The sequence below is a fragment of the Sphaeramia orbicularis genome, chromosome 4 (assembly GCF_902148855.1).
Source record: "Sphaeramia orbicularis chromosome 4, fSphaOr1.1, whole genome shotgun sequence".
NCBI lineage: Eukaryota > Metazoa > Chordata > Actinopteri > Kurtiformes > Apogonidae > Sphaeramia > Sphaeramia orbicularis.
The window spans coordinates 30,481,482-30,502,149 of NC_043960.1; the positions used below are offsets into that span (position 1 = coordinate 30,481,482).

The 20,668-nt window shown below is 36.6% G+C and overlaps 1 protein-coding gene across 2 annotated transcripts; it reads left to right on the top strand.

Moving 5' to 3' along the window:
• Nucleotides 1-1,874: 1,874 nt before the first annotated feature.
• Nucleotides 1,875-19,973, top strand: LOC115418247 (UV excision repair protein RAD23 homolog A-like). 2 transcript variants are annotated; one of them, XM_030132647.1, is made up of 10 exons: nucleotides 1,875-2,076; nucleotides 4,100-4,181; nucleotides 5,847-5,926; nucleotides 7,264-7,715; nucleotides 8,483-8,529; nucleotides 9,972-10,099; nucleotides 10,192-10,408; nucleotides 12,151-12,335; nucleotides 14,216-14,362; nucleotides 15,840-19,973. In XM_030132647.1, exons 1-10 carry the CDS (start codon nucleotides 2,008-2,010, stop codon nucleotides 15,951-15,953), a joined length of 1,521 nt encoding a protein of 506 aa, XP_029988507.1. In that variant the 5' UTR covers nucleotides 1,875-2,007; the 3' UTR covers nucleotides 15,954-19,973. The 2 variants fall into 2 exon arrangements, with proteins under 2 accessions (XP_029988507.1, XP_029988508.1); XM_030132648.1 differs by having other exon boundaries at nucleotides 12,154-12,335.
• Nucleotides 19,974-20,668: the final 695 nt, after the last annotated feature.

Sequence of the window (20,668 nt, forward strand, 5' to 3'; positions counted from 1 at the left end):
CTTCATTCAGTAATGGAACTAGCTCGGATATCATGTGACATGATGAAATTAGCTTTTAATCCGATCAGCAAGATGAGGGTTTTAATCCATGGACATACAGGGACCCTGACGGTCAAAATGTAATATTTGACAAAAATAACATTTTGAAAAACACAATGCAAGAAACCATCACAAGCCAATATTAGTCTACAACCTTTCACAAAGACATTTTACAAAACTATATTACACAAAATATTTTACTCTACAAAATAATATGTCAACATAACAAAGTAACATTTGGAAAAACATCAGCATATGATTAAAAAACGAAAATTTCAGAAACATTTTCACAAAGGTCAACACATCAGAAGACATTTGCTGATGCACAGAATATTTTACAATACAAAACTACATGATAAAAACAACATTCCAGAATAAACCATGTATCAGAAAACAAAGCAACATTACAAAACAAACTTCAGAAAACACTTCACAGAACAGTTCAGATCACAGCAATGGTGAATCAACCATTTTAATTTATGGTGGAATACAATCCATACAGACTCAGAATTTACTTGATGAATAGAAAATGACACAAATAAATGTCCCATGTTCTCCACAATCGGAGAGTCTGTCAGTCATGTTATTTTTTAAGGCTTCTACAAGTATTGAATCTGGTTATTTAAGTAAAAGTGAGTGTGTTTGGGGATTCTGTGCATATAAGCAGGTCATATCAACTACACTGCTTACATGTCAGTTAAGTTGGAAACAAAGTACATGGGTGGGAAAAAGTTTTTGGACACCCCATGCATTTGTAATATATTGCATTAAGAATCACTCTTAAGGCACTGAACTCTATCAAGTATCGTTCCATTCTCCAAAATTACATGCTTGCTTCAGCATGTGTACCATTCTTTTGAAGTAAAAACTGGATGTTCCAATAAGATAATAAAACACATCCAGGGCATGACATGTTGGAGCTGTTGAGTTTAGTTTGTTATTTTTTTATTGTTAACAATAAACATGAAAAGTCATTTGCATTTGTTTGTGTCTGTTTGATGCAGCCACACCTTTTGAAACACAAAAAAGATTTTTCCGCAAATATTTCATAATATTTGAGATTGTGTAAAATTTTAGGGGGGCCTGAAAACGTTTTGCCAGTACTGTATAAATAAGAAAAAAAAACATGAAGAGGCAGCATGAAATGAAAGTATAGGACAAGTGGTGCCAGGCACAACAACCCCCACCCCTCACACATATTGTAACTTACTTTGGCATTGATCCAGCTGGTGTCAGGTGATGTCAGCATATCAACTGCCTCTATATATGTGCCAAGTCTGAAGTATATTGAACCAAAATGGATGTTTTGATAGATATTTGAAATGTAACCCATTATAAGTAAATGGGAGAAGAAAAACAATTTTAAAAATTCTTAAATACTTTGAACTTTGACCAACTTTTCCCAAAATGTAATGATGTCAATTCTGGGTCACTGGCAATCTATAAACCCAATTTGGTATTAATTTAACCAATACTTTTACTACTAGAGACATTTAAAATTTTACTCATTAAAGTAAATGGGAAAAAGAATATTTTAAAAAATTCATAAAAAATTTGAATTTTGACCTACTGTTCCCAAAATGTAATCAGATCTATTCTGGGTCACTGACAATCTATAAACCCAATTTGGTATGAATTCAACCAATAGTTTTACTAGAGCATTAACAAACAAAAACAAACAAACCGAAACAAAAACAATTCCCATTGCTTCCCATTCGGGGGACGGGGTAATAAGAATTGGCATATTTCCGACAACACATGAAGGCAGCAAGACGTCGCATTGTGTCGCCTGTACCGGTAGATGGCGCCCGTGTCCAGCCTGCTCCGCAGCACTCAGACAGCTGAGTCACACATACATTTAGACCCAGATAAATAGATACTGAGCGAAAATAGCCGCTACTGCCGACAAACTATCGCGCTGAACGCACTGAACTGTAACCTCAACTGCCTTTGACATCGCGTCGAAAGATGCTGACGATAACACTGAAGACCCTCCAACAGCAGACGTTTAAAATAGAGATAGACCCAGAATTGACGGTGAGTTGAACTTAACGGGGGCTGAAAGTAAACACGGACAGGCCGGGAGGGCTGCCATATGGGGCTGGAGCATGGACGAATGTCAGCTAGCGGCAACACTCTGACAAACTATAATGTCTGCTTTGTTCGTTTAAATAAATTACATTACTAAACTGTTAAAAAATATGTTTCCGACATGGTAGTATGTTACAGTGACAGAGTTCATGCGAGGTAACTAGCTAGAGTTAGCGCAGGTTATACCGGAAGGGAACATTTTTCTTCAGAATTCGAGTAAAATGCGGTTCACAAACTGCGTGAGCTCTGCAGTTTTGTTCCACAGTATGCCACGATTTGTGTAGTTGTACACCTTTAAGTAATTTTACGGTTACATTTAACGTTCTTTAAGACGTTTTTATCATGTATTTATGCAGAGGGACTTTATATTGAAAATCCAAAGCGGAAGTGATGTGTGTATCTTTGTGTGCGTTGACATTGTTTGACTTGTTTCACCATGAATGACGGTGCAATATTTGAATGCTTCTGTATGTCCACCTGTAAATGTGTGTCTTCACATATAGATGTTATTTTAAAGGAGAAAACACTGCTCTGTGGCGTTTCCTCACCTTATATAGAACATAAAATAGTTTTATTTGGCCTTATTGAACTCGAATGTTTCCTGTGATGCGTTATCACGTGACTCATAATGACCATATCAGTCAGAGGTGATGTATCATCAGGACATAAACATTCAAGGATTCTTTGTTGTCATTACATCATGGAGCCACGAAGACTGAAATACTGCACTCAGGTCTCTGTAAAAACTAAAGTAAAACATGATAAATATAACAGAATACCTCCCCCATCCCTATTTAATAATACATACATTAAATCATAAAAGTGCATAGCAGCATTAAAAGTACAGCAGAAACAGCAGCTTGTGAGGAACAGTGTTAATGATACGAACATCTTTAAGTTACACTAATGATAATAAAACCATGCACAACCACATCCACCCTGTCAGGAATTTTGAGGTCATGAATCCATATGAATGTGTGATAGAAATTTTGTTTTGTTTTTGCAAACTGTACTGAATTCATAAGGAATAGACAGTAATATCCAGCCTCTGACAGGTATACTTTAGATGAGTCAGAAAGCCTGTTGTATAGACTCTTCAGTTTCAGTGTGAGGTTTACTTACAATACTATTTCAGTTCACTACAGATTGACCACATCAGTCCAGTTCTGAAGTCTCTACACTGGCTCCCTGTCTCTCAGAGAATGGACTTCAAAATTCTCTTACTAGCATATAAAGCACTGAATGGTTCAGGCCCAAAATACATCAGAGACCTTCTAGTCCAGTATGAACCATCCAGACCACTCAGGTCATCTGGTGCAGGTCTGCTCTGTGTTCCCAAAGTCAGAACTAAACATGGCGAATCAGCGTTCAGTTTCTATGCTCCGTATATCTGGAACAAACTACCAGAAAATATCAGGTCTGCTGAGAGTCTGAGTTCTTTTAAGTCAAGGTTAAAGACTCACCTGTTCACTGCTGCCTTTGACTAAAAGGCTTTTGACTTTTTAAACTTTGTATTCTCTTTGAAACTCTGCACTGCAACTCTTACTTTAATATGTGTGTTTTTATTTTTATTTTATTCTGTTTTATTTATTTATTTTTTTTGTGTTGTTTTATTACTCGCTGTTTTTAATCACCTTTTACATGTTTCTTATATGTTTTAAATGTGTTTCTTTTTGTTTCTTTTATTTCAATGTCCTGTGTGAAGCACCTTGAATTGCCTTGTTGCTGAAATGTGCTGTACAAATAAACTTGCCTTGCCTTGCCTTACAGGAAACCATAAGCATTGTTTGAGGAAGTAACACATTTGCATAACAAATAAAAGTATGGCAGTTTATTCAAATAAGGTTATTATCATTAGTTTTAAGGCATCAGATTAGCCCTACATATGTCCAGTAGGGCTTAGTGTTTTAAGTTGCGTTAGTACTACCAGCTTTTCTTACAATAATTTTGTGTATTCTGTGTTTGTCAGGTGAAATTCCTGAAAGAGAAAATTGAGGAGGACAGAGGCAAAGATGCATTCCCTGCAGCGGGGCAGAAACTCATCTATGCAGGTGAGCAAGAGGATAATTCTGACAGGCCACAAAATAACACGTTCTTTCATATCTTTGGTCAAGGAAATGCCTGCTTTCATCTTGTGCCTTTTTACATTTCATTCAAAGAAGCCCTCATGGCGTGTCCCATTGGACCTAACTACAGAAAAAATGTAAACAATGGTCTTCAGCAAGAGACAAATACATGTTTTACCCCATTTGAAATGAACCACCATTTACACATATGATGTCTGTCAATGTAAAAATTATTTATGAGTTTAAAAAGTTACAATTTGCAGTAAAGATTCCAAAGCAACCTGCAGTTTTGTCTGAAATAGTGGACACACAAGATAAACCCCACTAACACCAAAACTGTGGTTACTGCTGCATATTTCACCTAAAGCTTGGACAGCAATGTGGAAAAAGTATTAAAAGAGGCATAAATAAACGGGAAGTCACAAATCTGGTCATGTTGAAGCTTACCAGACACCTTGAAAAACTCTGAAAAGACCATGTTGAGAAAAACTTACAATGATGCCACTGATGCAACTTTCAGATGTGTAATCTATGTACTTACAGTATATTCAAAATCTGTGACTGTAACAGTACAAGTTAACTTGTAAAATTATCTTCTTTACTGACAAACATCAACATAAATGACAATGTGTATAAATGATGACTGAATTAAAATGGGATAAAAAACAGGCCTTCTTTTTCTGAAATTAGTTCTTATGGGTTGCAACTAGAGGATCCATCATCTATAACTATAACTCATAACTTCTGTCTGCAGGTTTTTACCTTATTTATATAAAGGGCTTAAAAATCATGGCATGAAGTTTATGGAATCGTAGCCATGACGGCAGGACAGTGACATTAACCCAAGCACATATTTTAAAAGTTAAATGTGTAATATTTATGAATATCTAGTGGTGATGTTGCAGTGTACAACAAACTCCATACCCTCCTCTCCATTTCCTACAGTGGCTACAAAGAATTGTAAACAAAAAACATGAAAAACAATCTCTAGAGCCAATATGTATTTTAGGTAAGGGTACAGATGATGCTGTCATATTTAATTAAAACAGAAAAAAGTACAAGAGAAAGTCTGTTCTGAGCTACTACCAAACCTAACAGCACAACGTGATAGACTCTGTGAATGAAAATGTCCTCCATATCTAGATGAACATTTTGGACCTTTAAGTAACTCACTTTTTGTTAAATGGTCATAGTATAAGAGCCACTATGAGCTCTCTGATGCCTAAGTAATGACCTTGAAAAACTCTCTTTATTATTTCACAATTGTACAGTAGCCATGATGCTTAAAAGGCAGCACATTTGCATGAGTACTAATTACCATACTAGTTGTCTCTGGGCTAAAGCACCATATGTACTGAAGTACTGCAGACACATCTGTCAAGCAGCAGAGTATTACAGTAAATAACATTTAAAACAGCACAAGCCCACATCATTTTAGAAGGAGATTCACTATACAATTTAGAGATCCATCCCATAATATGCTTAAAAATTGTAATACTGTGATAGCTATAGCTGCTTAAAACAACACTGTTTTCCTTATGATGTGTAATATTAGTATGCTATTGCTTTTGACTCTGATAGTATTTGGATTTTGTTGATTCCAGTAGTTAATCACATCAATTGCTGTTTATTTCCGCTTGAATATCATAGGAAAAATCCTGAATGATGACACCCCACTCAGAGAGTACAAGATTGATGAGAAAAACTTTGTAGTTGTCATGGTTACAAAGGTATGTATCTCCTGTCAAATACTGACTGAGTAAATGTGTTTATAAATATGAAGATGTTCTGCTAAGATGAGAATGTAAGTGCAGGAGTGTTTTGGCTCTGTGCTTGCACTGATGGAATTAAAAGAAATGCATCTTCTTAATTTGACTTCTACTAGATTAGCTGCAGAACTTTTTTGTTTAGGTTTGCAGTGTTTCAGGAAAGGAGGGAGTTACATTAAATTTGACACAAATGTTCACCTGGGCTCAAGCATGAACTGATCAAATTGATTAAGATTTAGTTTTCAAAGGTCAAAAGTCAAGAATGTATACAGTGACTATGACAAACTTTGACAAAAATGTAATAGGGTAAATTCCTGATGACATCACTTTTACAAGTCAAACACAGTGTTGAATCTTTTATTATCTTCATGTGGTTTCTATGACACAAACCAATAAAAAAGACTAAAGAACATGACTCCAATAAAAACTCTGCCAAATAAACATGAAGTGTCACTTTACTCAAACTTGTATAATATTTGCTGTGAAGACTTTTTTTTTTTTTGGAATTTGATTAAAATGAACTACTGTATTTTTTGGTGAAATGGAACTTCATACTTAAAAGCAGTCAGTGACACAGAGTAGAGAAAAGTACAGTGTGGAACATGCACAGTGAAAGTTATTTTTAAAGTCATTTTTAATATGTTTACATTACAAGTCACATAAATTCAATTTTAGGGTAAATATTTTCAGTTACAAAATCAAAGCGATCAGTATAACCCGTGCATTTTCATGATAACCAAGCAAACAGAGTCAAATTATAATATTGTTCATAATAAATAACTTGTGCAGTTGTGTGAATCATTTACAATATGGAACAACTGTCTTTAATCGCTTAGTTTTACAGTGGTGTACGGTGATGAGTAAAGTCCTGAAAGGTTTTTTATAGAACATTTGTGTGAAATGTAATCATTTTATAGAATACAATAGAATAGAATAGAACATGCTTTACTGTCATTTCAAAATACCAGTGTAACAAAATTTGGTTTTATGTTTTGTAAGGTGCTCAAAATACACACATCAATTCTAAAATAGTCAAGAATAAAAAATATAAATATAAAAATTGTCAAGTAAAAAAAGACACACACACAGGAACTGAGTGATGTGATAGTCTTACATTTTAACGTCATAATTCTACCCGGTTCATTCTTGAGTCAATGTGTTTGCCGAATTTTATGAAATTACATAAAGTGACGTTGTGAGGAATAAGGTGTTCCTATAGCAGGACAGATAACAATCAGAAAATCTAAAAATCTAAACAAATAGCAACACATTTTATGTTGTTTTTATATCTTTTTTAGCCTAAACCATCTACTCCACCACAAGCGGCCCCTCAGCCCACTCCCCATTCAGCTGCAGCCCCAACACCATCTTCAACTTTAGCTCCTGCACCGGTCCCAGCACCAGCCTCTGCCTCATCACAAGAGTCCTCCACAGCGACACATACAGTACCTGCACCCACACCTGCCCCACAGTCAGTGCCTCCCTCTGAAGCTCCGCCCCCAGCCCCAGAAAGCACCCCGCTGGCTTCTCAAGAGGCGGCGGCTGCTCTGGACTCAAATACAAACTCAGCCTCAGCCCCGGCCCCAGCTTCAGCCCCTGCTTCGACCCCTACTTCGACCCCCGCCCCTGAGGCCACTCAGACGGCTGCAGCCGAATGCCCCGCCCCTGCTGCTGCTCCAGAGGAGAAGCCGAGGGAAGAACCAGAGAGTCAACCATCTGCCACTGCCCCAGTGCACTCCTCTGCTTCCAGGTGGGCTGGTTAGTTCATCACAGGGACCTTGATTATATACCACAGATCCAATGTTATAAACTGTTCACTGCTTTCATTTTGAGTTTAATAAACAATGGAGGTCCAGGTTTGTTTGTTTTTTACAGTAGTGGTAAAAACTTTTTGGACAACCTTAAAATTCTACACAGTCTCAAATATTATCATGAAATATTTGCAGAAAAAGGTTTTTTGTGTTTCAAAAGGTGTGACTGCATCAGGCAGATAAGAAAATGCTTTTTTTTCCAATATATTATGCCCTGGTTTGGTTTCATTATCTTGCTGAAACATCCAGTTTTGACCTCGACGGAACAGAGCTTGTGCAGAAGGGAGCATGTGGGTTTCTCAGAATGAAACAATACTTGTCAGAGTTCAATGACTTAAAAGTGATTGTTAATGCAAAATGCATGGGGTGTCCAAAAGCTTTTTACCACCATTGTAAGCTGTTTTGCTAAGGACTGTAACAGATGGAATCTAGTATTAAGGTCCATTACTGTCACCAACTATGCTTGAGTGTGATTCAGAATTTATATCCCCTTAACTAAAAACAAAAACGCTGGCTCTAAAAAGACCTTAAGTCATCATTCTATTATAGTTTTAGTTTGTCTGCAGCTGTACTTGAACATGATACGGTATAACTTAGCCCCAGTCACTTATAGCAAAAGATGCAATATGAACTGTTCACTGTTAAAACTCCTATTTTAATCTTTCAAATGCTGATGTGATTTCTTCTTTGTACATTTATTTCATAGCCTCGTTGATGAACTCGGTCTCCTTGAAGAAGCAGCATCAATACTAGGTAAAAATTGATTATTTTTTTCATTTCTCAGTGATGGTTGAATGCCAGGTTTCAGGTTTTACTTATTTCCTCTGTGTCTGAACCAGAACACACAGATCATTCACATATGCCAGGAATTGATGATGGTGATTTGTCTTTTGAGATTGAATACTTCAGCATTCTTCAAATAAACAAGGTCATTTGATACATTGTCAAACACATCTGATATGATATTTCCACTGTAGAAACACTTTGTCTGGAAGAACCAGGAACTAAATATAATACCTGAGAGTGAAAAAATGGACCCCACTTACTTAAGCTGTCAGTCAATGACAGAAAAATACTCTCTTTTTCACTCTTAGACTCAATAATTAAAATCAGACATTTTTAGCACCAAGTTATTGCAGAGACTACTACCTGCATATCCATGGTAATATGTGAAGGACTTTTCATAAGTGCATGATTCGCTACACACATCACATCAAATAAAGCTTGACAGGAAGAGTCTGCAAAATAGTTTAACTAGAATATCCCTGTATACATTTTAAGACTTGTACTATACCTTGCAGTTTCATTCTGCAGGTGCACCTGGTTATTGATACTGTATATTTATTTTCACTTACATTTTAAAGAGTGATTTACCAAGCAATTTTTATGTCACTACTTATAAAATATAGACTCACATCTTTTCCCAAAAGTCTGCTCTCCCCAGCATAAAAACTACTACATCTACAACCTGTGGTTCCCCACAGGTCACATACTAGTCACATAACTACTTTTCATCTGCAGTCCCTGGGCAGGTGACAGAACAAGATATAAAACAGCCAACATTGATACAGCACTTGTTCACTAGAAATAATCATAAAAAAATACACATAATGGTGACATATACATCATCAAAACAAACAAATAAAAGAAAACATGATTATAATGTTTTTATCCAGCTCTTTATTTATGTGAATTTTCAATTATTACACATTTAGTGGAGTGGAGACACCAACTCTTTGAGGAAAAGGTGGAAAATTTGTGTTGATAAAATGTAAATTTGGCAAATTTCAGTGGGAACAGATGCAGTAAATGAATGATAACACAGTGATCGACAAACCAGCATGAATGACAGTTTTGAAACAGCAATGCAATGCAGTTCTAGAATTCTAGGTTATGTCTATCAATGCCTTAATCGACAGCTCAAGTAGTTCATTCCCAGTTTGAAATACTACATCCATCTGCCAAAGTTTTAAGCCATGATGATGATGTTAAGTGCAGTTTTCAACAGTAAATATGAATAAAAACTTAATTGATTTCACCCTTTTCCAATTTCCTGAAGATTTTGTTTTATGGTATTTTTAATTAATTAATTAATTAATTAATTAATTAATTAATTAATTAATTAATGCTACATGTGGCATAAAACCTGACCACTGTAGTCTTATGTTTCCTCATGAATTCTCTTTTGTCCACAGTGACAGGTCAGGCCTATGAGAATCTTGTTTCAGAGATCATGTCTATGGGATATGAGCGGGAGCAGGTGGTCGCTGCACTCAGAGCCAGTTACAACAACCCGGACAGAGCAGTCGAATATCTACTCATGGTGAGGAATAAAGTGGCCACTGAGTCAGCTGTAGACCCATTCCCTCTTCTCTGTGTGTTGTGAAGTGTTTAGTTAATGTTTGTGTCCTGTAGGGTATTCCAGCAGAGGCCACTGACCTGCTGCCTCAGGAGCCGGTCAGACACAGTGCTCCAGCCAACCAGCCCCCAGCTCTGGCTCCAGCTCCTGCCCCTGCGTCTGCCTCTGCTCCTTCTCCGGCCCCGACCCCAGCCCCAGCCCCAGCCCCAGCCCCTGCCCCGACCCCGGCTCCAGCTACACAGCAACCACAGCAGCCCCCAGCAGCCTCTACCAGTAACACATATTTCCATTTCATTTTTAAAATTCTGTTTATTTCTGTGACTTAAAACAAAAATGGTCTTTGCTAACATGAGCATTTATGCTAATTGTAATCTGTTCCCCTGCAGTCACTTTGTGTTCTAACATCACATTACATATTACATCATACTGGGGGGACTGATAAAGCTGCGAAAATTGGTGCAAATTGCGTAAATGTTATGTTGCCTGCTGTGAATTCAGCCAGGAGTTACATGATAAAATGCAGACACTTACTGCATAACAATTAGTAGCATAGTCAGAATCTTTTTTTTCAAAAAAAAATTTTTTTTATACTTTATTTTTGGCAGATTTTACATTTTTTTTTAACAAAAAGACAATGAAACGAAAATGCAAAGACATAAGAAGACTGTCAACAAGCACAGACTGGGCAGTTTCAAAGCTTAAAGTACAACAGTAACGAAGTGGGTCAATGAGTCAGAATATTATCCCATCATAAGATGTTAGCTTGGGTTTTGTCCTGTTTCAGTCCATGTGAGATCATTCAGATATATTCTCATGTTGCATCAGATCATGTCCACGTGTGCGAAATGGTTCCTCTGTGACATCACTTTGTATATATTAAGGAGTTTCATACATTTTGTTATTACATGTATTTAAGGACATACATCCACCTACAAGTCTACAAATACAAGCATATTTACAGTTTGTTGTTGCACACAGATGACTACATATTGGTATCCCAATAGATACACATACACCTGCTGACAAGATTATACATCCACCATTTTCATAAACATTTGTGCACATTTTCCTGATGTGCATACTTACACATGTTGATAATGAAACACACAGATGTTGAGATATATGTGTATTTTTTTAGGAGAATAATAAGGTGTTGTCCTATTGGGGTGTCACATCTTCTAGGGTAGTTGTCCATTTTACCCAATAATTTGTAAATTTGTTGAAATTAAGGTTCAAGGTGAAAGTTAGTTTTTCCATGTTGTATATTTCTTTAACAATTCCAATCCATTCCTTCTTTGTTGGGGGTTCTTTGCTCAGCCATTTTCTTGTTATGGCTTTTTTACTGGCTGCCAGCATTATATTAATCAGGTATTTGTCTCTAGAATTGACTGTGGGTGGTATATTTCCAAGATAAATTGTGCAGAAATGATGTTTAATCTCAAACCCCATTATTGTGTTAATCATTCTCATCGTTTCAATCCAGTAAGGCCTAATTCTTGGACAATCCCTGAAAATGTGAAAATGGTCCACAAGGGCATTCACACATTTTCTCCAACAATTCACATAACTTGGTAGTCCAGACAGAATCATTTAAAAATACCCATATTGAATTAACACCAGTTTATCTTTAATAAAAAAAGTTCACAGAGATTAGTGCAAAACAAAAGGTCTGTGGTTGGATGCTTTATGATTTTATTAGGCTTCCACTAACGTTTTCAGTATGGATTACTGTGGTGATTACTTTCTTGATCAACTAATTCTTTGTTTGCTCTATGAATATCAGAAAATGGTATAAAACCCCTTGTTTCAGGAGGAAAGAAACTACAAAATATTCACATTTAACAATCTGGAATCTTGATGCTTAAATCTGTACCTTTTAAATCTAACTAAATAAGAAGTATTCATTTAATTTAATTTAAATACACCCTTGACCACTGGGTTAACTTATCTATTTACTTGGCTCTGTCTTAAAACACTTAAAAATGTATGATTGAACAAGCCATTTCCCCTCTCAGCAGGACCGGTGTCTGGCAGCCAGCCTCCCTCAGCTGGTGGAGGCTCCATCTCTACAGGGAACCCTCTGGAGTTCTTAAGGAACCAGCCTCAGTTCCAGCAGATGAGACAGATCATCCAGCAGAACCCAGCGCTCCTGCCTGCTCTGCTGCAGCAGCTGGGCAGAGACAACCCACAGCTGCTGCAGGTACCACACAACACACTCAGTATTAGTTGAACTGTTTGGCATCTCAGTCTTACATCTTCCCATGGCCTGATTTATCTCACTTTAATGTGGGTATTACAGCTTTTGACTGACTAGGTGTGTGTATTCACCGGGTCAGAATACAACATGATATAATACTATAGCTTCCAAATGCAGAAGTGCACAAGCTAGATCAGTTTTGCTGCAAGTGTAAGACCTCAGGTAGAACTTGAGATGATCACTCACGCTTTTATCTCTTCCCGCTGAGAGTACTCTAACAGTCTTTTTACTTGTCTAAGCCAGAAAGATCTTCACCACCTTTAGGCTGTTCAGAATTCTGCTGCAAGACTTTTAACTCAATCCAGTAAAAGAGCACATATCACACTGGTTTTACCAGAACTACATTCGCTCACAGTTCGTTTCAGGATGAATTAAAAAATGTTAGTTACCTCCGCCAAGGAGGTTATGTTTTTGCTGGCGATGGTTTGTCTGTCTGTCCGTATGCAAGATAACTCAAAAAGTTATGGATGGATTTGTGTGGAAATTTCAGGAAATGTTGATACTGGCACAAGGAACAAATGATTAAATTTTGGTGGTGATTTGGGGGGGGGGGGGGGGGGGGGGGCACTGATCTACCTTGGCAGAGGTCTGCGCTCTCCAAGTGCTTTTCTAGCTCTCACTTTTATAGCTTTAAATGGTCAAGCTCCTGTTTACATTTCTGAGTTACACGTACTCTTAGATCATCAAGTCAATATCTGCTGGTCATCCCCTACTCCCACTTCACAACTAGAGCGGATCAAAACTTTCAACAGTGGCCCCCAGACTATGGAATGCATTACCACTGTCACTTTCCACATTAAATACTGTTGAGTCAAAAAAAAAGCAGCAGACCACCTTGGTTAGACAGACTTTTAGTTAGGTGTGGGTTTTATGATGCTTTGATTTTCTGTTTTCATGCCTGTGCATGTAGCTGTGTGTCTTTGTCTATGTATCCTACTTTGATTTTACTGTAAAGCCCTTTGTGACTTCTTTTTGTGAAAAGTGCTAAAATAAACTTTTCTTATTTACTCAAATGGCCACTAGATGCTGGCACCAGTCATTATGGGCCATTTACTTGATTTTGACCCTCTAATAAGTGTGTTGATGTGTTATCATTCTATTCTGGTGTCTGCCGTCTGGGCTTTGATTGACAACTGTGATTGACCGCTTATTTGTCTACAGAGTCAGACTATCTGATCCTCTGATAGTGTAACCACAACTACAGTAGAGCTGTCTGTCAACAAGAGTAAAATAATCTTCATTAAACAAAATATTTCGTTATGCAAATCTATTATAATGCCTAACCTGCTCACACACCTTCACTGCTTTAGCTTATGTTAACATTAATTTGAACTGTCAGCTAGCTTGCTACTAAGTTAGGCTAAGGCTAATTAGTTTTATACGTTATGTAAAGCTGACATTACTATTATGATTCATTACTATGATATATTCCTATTAACCTGATGTTATGTGGTCAAATATCACAAATAGCAGACAGAAATTTGTGTTGTTTAGCATACAGTATTTTAGCATTGTAATCTCTGTTTTCTGTAAAGGTTAGCATTAGGGCTAGTTTGGTTTCTCAATCATTATCATCTTGTCCTAATTTGGTCACTTTATGATGAATGATAAACATGATGGTGAGGAAGCCTTCACATCAAAACATCAAACTCAAGACTTCAAAGTAATAGTCAACAAACCAACAGGGCCATCATAGTGTCCACTCTAGAAGTGCATGCGTTTACTAAAAGGTTCTGCTTGATTAAATGCTAAGAATTGAGAAGCTGTTTATTAGCTTTAGTGTTAGATTTACCTTGATTTTAAGTGTTTGCTTTATCTTGCAGCAAATCACACAGCACCAGGAGCGTTTTGTCCAGATGCTGAATGAGCCTCGTGGTGGAGAAGCAGGAGGGGATGGAGCCGAGGCCCAGGGGTCACCTCATACAAACTACATCCAGGTTACCCCCCAGGAAAAGGAGGCCATTGAGAGGGTCAGTTCATGCAGCAACTCAACAGCACAAGAATCTTTGTGTCACATGATTTTATAACCAGCCCGCTCATTTGTAGTGAGCTAAAACTCATGACTTATCTCAGATCCTTCGTAGTGTCCAGTTTACAAAGAACAGGATTCCAGAATGTTGGTCGTCTTTGACAAAGTGTAACAACTACCACATGAGAACCAGCCGTGCTCTTCTATCTGGCTTTTATAGGCTACTTTATAAAACGCTATGTTGAAGCTAACTTAAAAGTAGGGGAGGAGATGTTTTCCTGGAGCATTTTTTACTATATTGCTTAAAATTCCCTGCACACCCCGATTACAACCAGTAAATGAAATGCTCTAACACATAAATAAAAAAGTTTAGTCACCTGTGGAATGGACAGGACTGAAAAAACACTATCCAGTCATTTTAACCAGTCCATTGAAATGATTGAATGGTGATATGTCTATCAAATTCAACTACCATTTGTCCCTCCCCCCTCCTCCCTCTGCACGTACAATAAATACAATGGAGGCGTGGCTTCGGGGGGAAGTCTGAAGAAATGGGTTTGGTCTTTTGAATTGTGTATTTTCAAAATGTAGCTTGCTCGAACCGTTTTTCCAGGATCTCCTACCCTACTTTTAACATTTTACTTTCATTACAGGCTAGAAGTAAAACTAGAGCAAATTTACTGATTTTCACTTGAAGCAGAGGTATTGTTAGATCTGTTAGGAAATGTTTTTACAAATAGACCTAAAAAAAAAAAGATTTCTTCTGTTTGTTTTTTTTAAATTAAATCATAGACCTCACCATCTCTATGAAAAGTTATATATGTTAAATAACTTTCTCAGCACACAGGGAAATGTCAGCAGGCTCAGACATCTTTCACTTGGCGAGAGTTGCCTTACTTTGCTCTTTTCTCATCATTTCACATTTGAGAAATTGCCATGTTAATTAAAATGAGAATTTTCAATGTAGTGAAGTTAGGTTACATTAATGAGTTTCACCCGTTATAAGATAAAGTGCTACTGTACAATTGAAAATCAAATCATCATTGTGCATCTGCATTTATGTTAATATCAAAAGGATTTTATATCAATCCAGCTCACATCTTACAAATGTGATTCTCAAATAACTTGAAAATAGTGCATGTATTGGATGAAAATGTAAATATATCTGGGCAAGGCTAAAAGTAATGAAAGTAGAGATTTAAAAAGTACATATTGATTACCTAAAAGCAGGTATTGAAATAGTATCTTAATAAATTTACAACAAGTGCACTGATATACCATATTTGTAACTTGAATATTACTTAATAAAAGGAACTTGGTGTCCTTTCTTTGTAGATGAAGTGATGCTATGGTTGGTCAGTTGCTGTATGTTGTCATATCTTTAACTTTTCCGACCGTCTTATCAGAGTGAACACTGTTTCTGAACATGAGTGTGTGTGACAGTGCATGGTTAACCTGAGCATGTGTGTTTATTCCAGTTAAAAGCACTGGGTTTCCCTGAAGGCTTAGTCATCCAGGCTTACTTTGCCTGTGAGAAGAATGAAAACCTGGCTGCCAACTTCCTGCTACAGCAATCATGGGATGACGAGTAACCCATCATCACCTGACAGCTCACTGTCAACGGACGGCTGACACTGACACACAAGGTCCGTCTGGAAAGGACAGGGACAGAAGAGGAGGAGGACTATGATTTTTTTTCTCACCATGTGACATATAATGATGGTGATGGTGATGGCGATGACTTGCTGTTCAAAGTTAGCTGTGCTGCCCATTCAGCTGTGACGATCATTACAGGAACTCGCACTGAGCTGTGCCTCACTGCTGCATCATTGCTGCTGTTGCCTGTGCCCTGTGAGAGAAGTTAACACCAGGAAACACAACAGTCTGCATCACCTCCACAATCCTACAGACTCCATTTAAACAGGTTTACAGACTACTCACAAGAAACATGCACTGAACACAAGGTATTTATAAAACACACAGTCTATTGGTAGTCTGTATATACAGGAAAAAAAATAATCTGGACTTGACATTGTGTTGCAAACTAATGACTACACTGTCTGAGAGCTGGCACGTATTTTTCAAATCCATGTTCACAAAGGATTTTATCTCAAAATCACAAGTCCTCTGATGATCCAATCAATCAGTGCACATTATGACTAGGTTTGTCACAGTAATTAAATCATTTCAACTGACCGTGATGATTATGCATAATTATTAGGATGGTTTTAATTCACTCACAAAAACCAAATGCCGTATTTCCATCCCTCTTTTCTCACTATTTCCCACCATTTAATGTTTGACTGGCTCCTTTAATGATGTCATCTCATTGCGCTGCCTTCATCTGCTGTGGTTTAACAGCATTTGAGTAGAGAGTTGGTGCCATCAGCTGTCCTGAGACACAAAACTTTTTATGTTTGACACACCACATCTCAGTGTGCATCTATTGACATTTAGATCCAAAGCCACACACCACAACACAGCTGGAGTAATATAAAATACAAAAAAACCCACCTACAACTAAACTATTGACTGCAATTATCTATCTAATTGTTAATTACCAACTAAAATTGAATTGCACTACTTATTGTTGAGGAAAAACATACTGAAAACCAAATTACAATACTTAATACTTACAATATTTATCGAATAACAAGCAAACCATATCTTGTCAGACAGTACTCCTGGGTAGTGGTACCTGTTCCTGGTCATAATCAAAAAGGAGTCATACTTAACCTCCCTGGCAGAAGCAATTACATTTACTGAAGGAAGTTAGTGATTACAAAATCTACCTTTCTTGTGAGAAGCGAATACAGTATATGAAGACCTACATTCATTCTGTTGCTTTACTACAACATGGGTAAGCAATGCTTTTGGGAAAAATCTCAGTGCACCACGATGACCTATAAGGATCTGTCTCTACATATTGACATGCTCTATTAATTTTTGGAACCGTGCAGTGTTTTTTTATTGGTTCTTGCTTGAATCTGCACCAAATTTCATCTACCTATAAAATCCCAACATTGCTCAAACAACCTCAGTCTCCCATGTAAATTGAGTGTAACAAATTAATGTCCGCTATGACATTATCTACATCTGTCTTAATCAAATAAACCATGAGTAAATATGGGATGCGACCAGCTCACCACACCAACAGTCATCAGACAGCAGCATCTGTGAGTTCATAATAATTCCCTTATGAACTTTCCAATGTTACTATACAGAGAAAATGCTGTTTTCAGTCAAGTCAACATCAAACTAGCTGATGAAAAGAAACGCAATAATGTAATGTTATGTAATTAAAATAGTTCCGCTGTTTATTGCATTTTTAATGGAGTAATCCGTAACCTGTTACATCACAAAAGGAAGGTGCACAGAGATCAGAATAATCCAATAACATCCAATAAATGCACATTTAATATTGAGGAATGTGGAGTGATGAAGACTTAAGTAAAATTTAGTCAAGTCAAAACGGATACTTCAGAGTTTGGAGGTACTTTCAGCATTAAGATATTTTGTGAATTTGGCTTAAAGTCAGATCATTTCAATTCTTCTACTTCTTTAACCCCAAGAAAATTCCCAAACACTGATCTGATTGAGCACAAATGTCTCCACTGTTCATATATGGCTTCTGTCATTAATACCTCAGGCTACGTTCACACTGCAGGCCTTTAGCTTTACCTTTTTCCTGTTCACACTCTTTTTGTATCAGATTAAACTGTGGTCTGGTGCCACAATTGCAAAGACATTACAGGCAGAACGCTGTCATACAGAAGTAACATGGAGGCCCTGAAGTCAGTGTTAAAGGTTTTCTCATCACAACGTCTTTCATGGTTATAATCACAGTGACTCCCACCAGAGCTGTTACAGATGTGAGGTCACATTGCATAAAATCAGATCACATGTGGAATTACCTGAAATCAAATTTTAAAGATCAGTTAAAAAAGCAGGTCTGAATCATGTATTACAACAAAAGCTGATTTGAGGCCCGCAGTCTGAACGCAGCCTTAAAGTCAGTGTTTGGAACTTGTACAAAGGGTCAACTGAGTACCTGAAATTGGAATTAGAGCCCATTCTTACCAGAAGACGAAAGGGGAAATGTTACAAGTGATAGAACATCTTATACCAAGCGAAACATTAGAAATGACCCAATAATACAATCCATAAGACACTAAGAGACACTTTTTTTATATAATTTTTTTTTACACATAAAATATATTTGTGGGATTTACAATGAATTTTGTTGAGTTTAAAGGACAAATCCTTGATACTTTCTATTATCCTTTATGTCACTTATTTTGATTGTTGATTTTTCCTTTTTTTTTTTTTTCTCTCATGTAAAATTCTATTCATCAAAGATCTGACTGTATTGTAGAATTTTAACTGGGTATTAAATCTTTACACCCTGAATTTGTGTTATCAAAAGTAAAAAATGTGAGTTTGTATCTCAATTTCAACACATCTATAAGTGTCAGATGTTTATTTAGTATTAAATGTTTAAATTATAGATTTTGTTTCCTCTTCATCTCCATTTCATTCTGGCAGGAATGGGCTTAAATAAACACAAAATTACAAGTTTAGTACAATCGGCTTTAAGTTACTTTGCACTCACGTTGTCCGGTGAATAACTGTTCACAGTATATTATGAAGCCAGTGTGTGTGTTGTGTTTTGCGTGTGTGGAAGAGGTAGGAACACACTGGATGCAGCACTCAGACTGTTTCAGACATCACTGCAGTCTGCAGTGATGTCAGAGGTGCAGAGGTGACAAGGATATTTAACAGAAAGCTTTTGCAGGTTGATTATGAAGTGCCACATTGTGCGCTTTGAGAGCTAAACATAATTTTTTTCAAGGCAAACTGTGTATGTATGTGTGTTGTTGTTTTTTTTTTTCAATGTTTGTTGAGCTTCATAGATCAAACTGTTCCACTCCCTACCTTCAGACAATCTGTTTTCAGTTTGTCTCATATCACATGTTCTATGCATTTTAAAGCTGTTAAGGTTCGAGCCAGTGATGCTCATTCATGCCTTATGGGTTGTTAGACATTTAATTTGCAAATGGTGTTGTAATTTACAAAGTAGTTGATGTTTCACTGGGGAGCATCTTAGGATCGGTGAGTAGTTTTTGACTTTTAATTACTTGGCCATTATTTTCAAAGTCGACTAAAGGGAATTTGAATAAGTGCTACAAGCCAAAACAAATTGTATTTTTTCGGCATGTGCTTTGCTCTTTCTCCTCTCTTTTTTCTTTATTGTGTTTCAACTGGAAATAACTGGAAGTTTTGTATTGTATTGTAAATGGGTTACACAAACTTTGGAGAAAAAGGCACTTTACTGTGACAAAATGCTGCTCTTTAGCTGTGAGGGTCCGTTGGTTGCATGAGATTGTTATGAAGAGTTATTTATAGCATGGCAGTGGGAGAAGAATGAAGAAACCATCAGTGTGACATTGTTCTGACACCAATTTATTTGTAGTTTCATTTTATTTGTTTTGTTCCATTTTTGGGTTTATAAAAAAATACTTACAACCTTTAAAGACATCAGTTGAGGTTGTGCCGAATAGTTGTGAAAAACTTTTGTTTCAGCATTGTGTAAAATAAATGGCTTTTACAAAGTGGTCTAGCCAAAGTGTTTTCTTTCATCATAAAGAATCAGAATTATTGTTTTAAATGAGGACAATAAAGCAAAAAAAATAAAAAAGTCATTTAATCTCTTTTTTTTTCAGCGTCATGGACCATCTACTTTTGTTTTTTTTGTTAGCACACCTTACATCTCATCAGTACAAATATGAAGCTGGACTCGGTAGAAAATTGAAAAATACATGACAAAATGAACAGAATCGTACTTAATGAACTCAAAAGGCACTCACTAAATCAAAGAAAAAAAAGAGTATGAATACAATGTGTACATTAGGTATAAATTTAGATTTGTATATTAAACAGTATTACTTTGTAGAGTCAATACACATCTGTGATCACTTACACAGTAGTCAGCTTACATTTAAAAAGTAAAGGGGATTTACTTTGGTCATAATATGAGGTGTACTGTGTTGTCTGAAATATTCTTCCTTTTGTTGACTTTATTACTGATAAACACTGAATACATTTGTCCCATGCTTCTCCATCATACACATTTTGGAGGTGTTCTTCCCTTCTAACCCTTTTTCTGCCCTTTGAAACAATCAATACAAAAAATAAATAAAGACAAAAACAAAACATAATTTAAAAATGCTATACAATATATGTGAATAAAATGTGAAGACAAGTAAGAATATTTTTTTCAGAAAAATATGTGCATGGGAAGCACTAT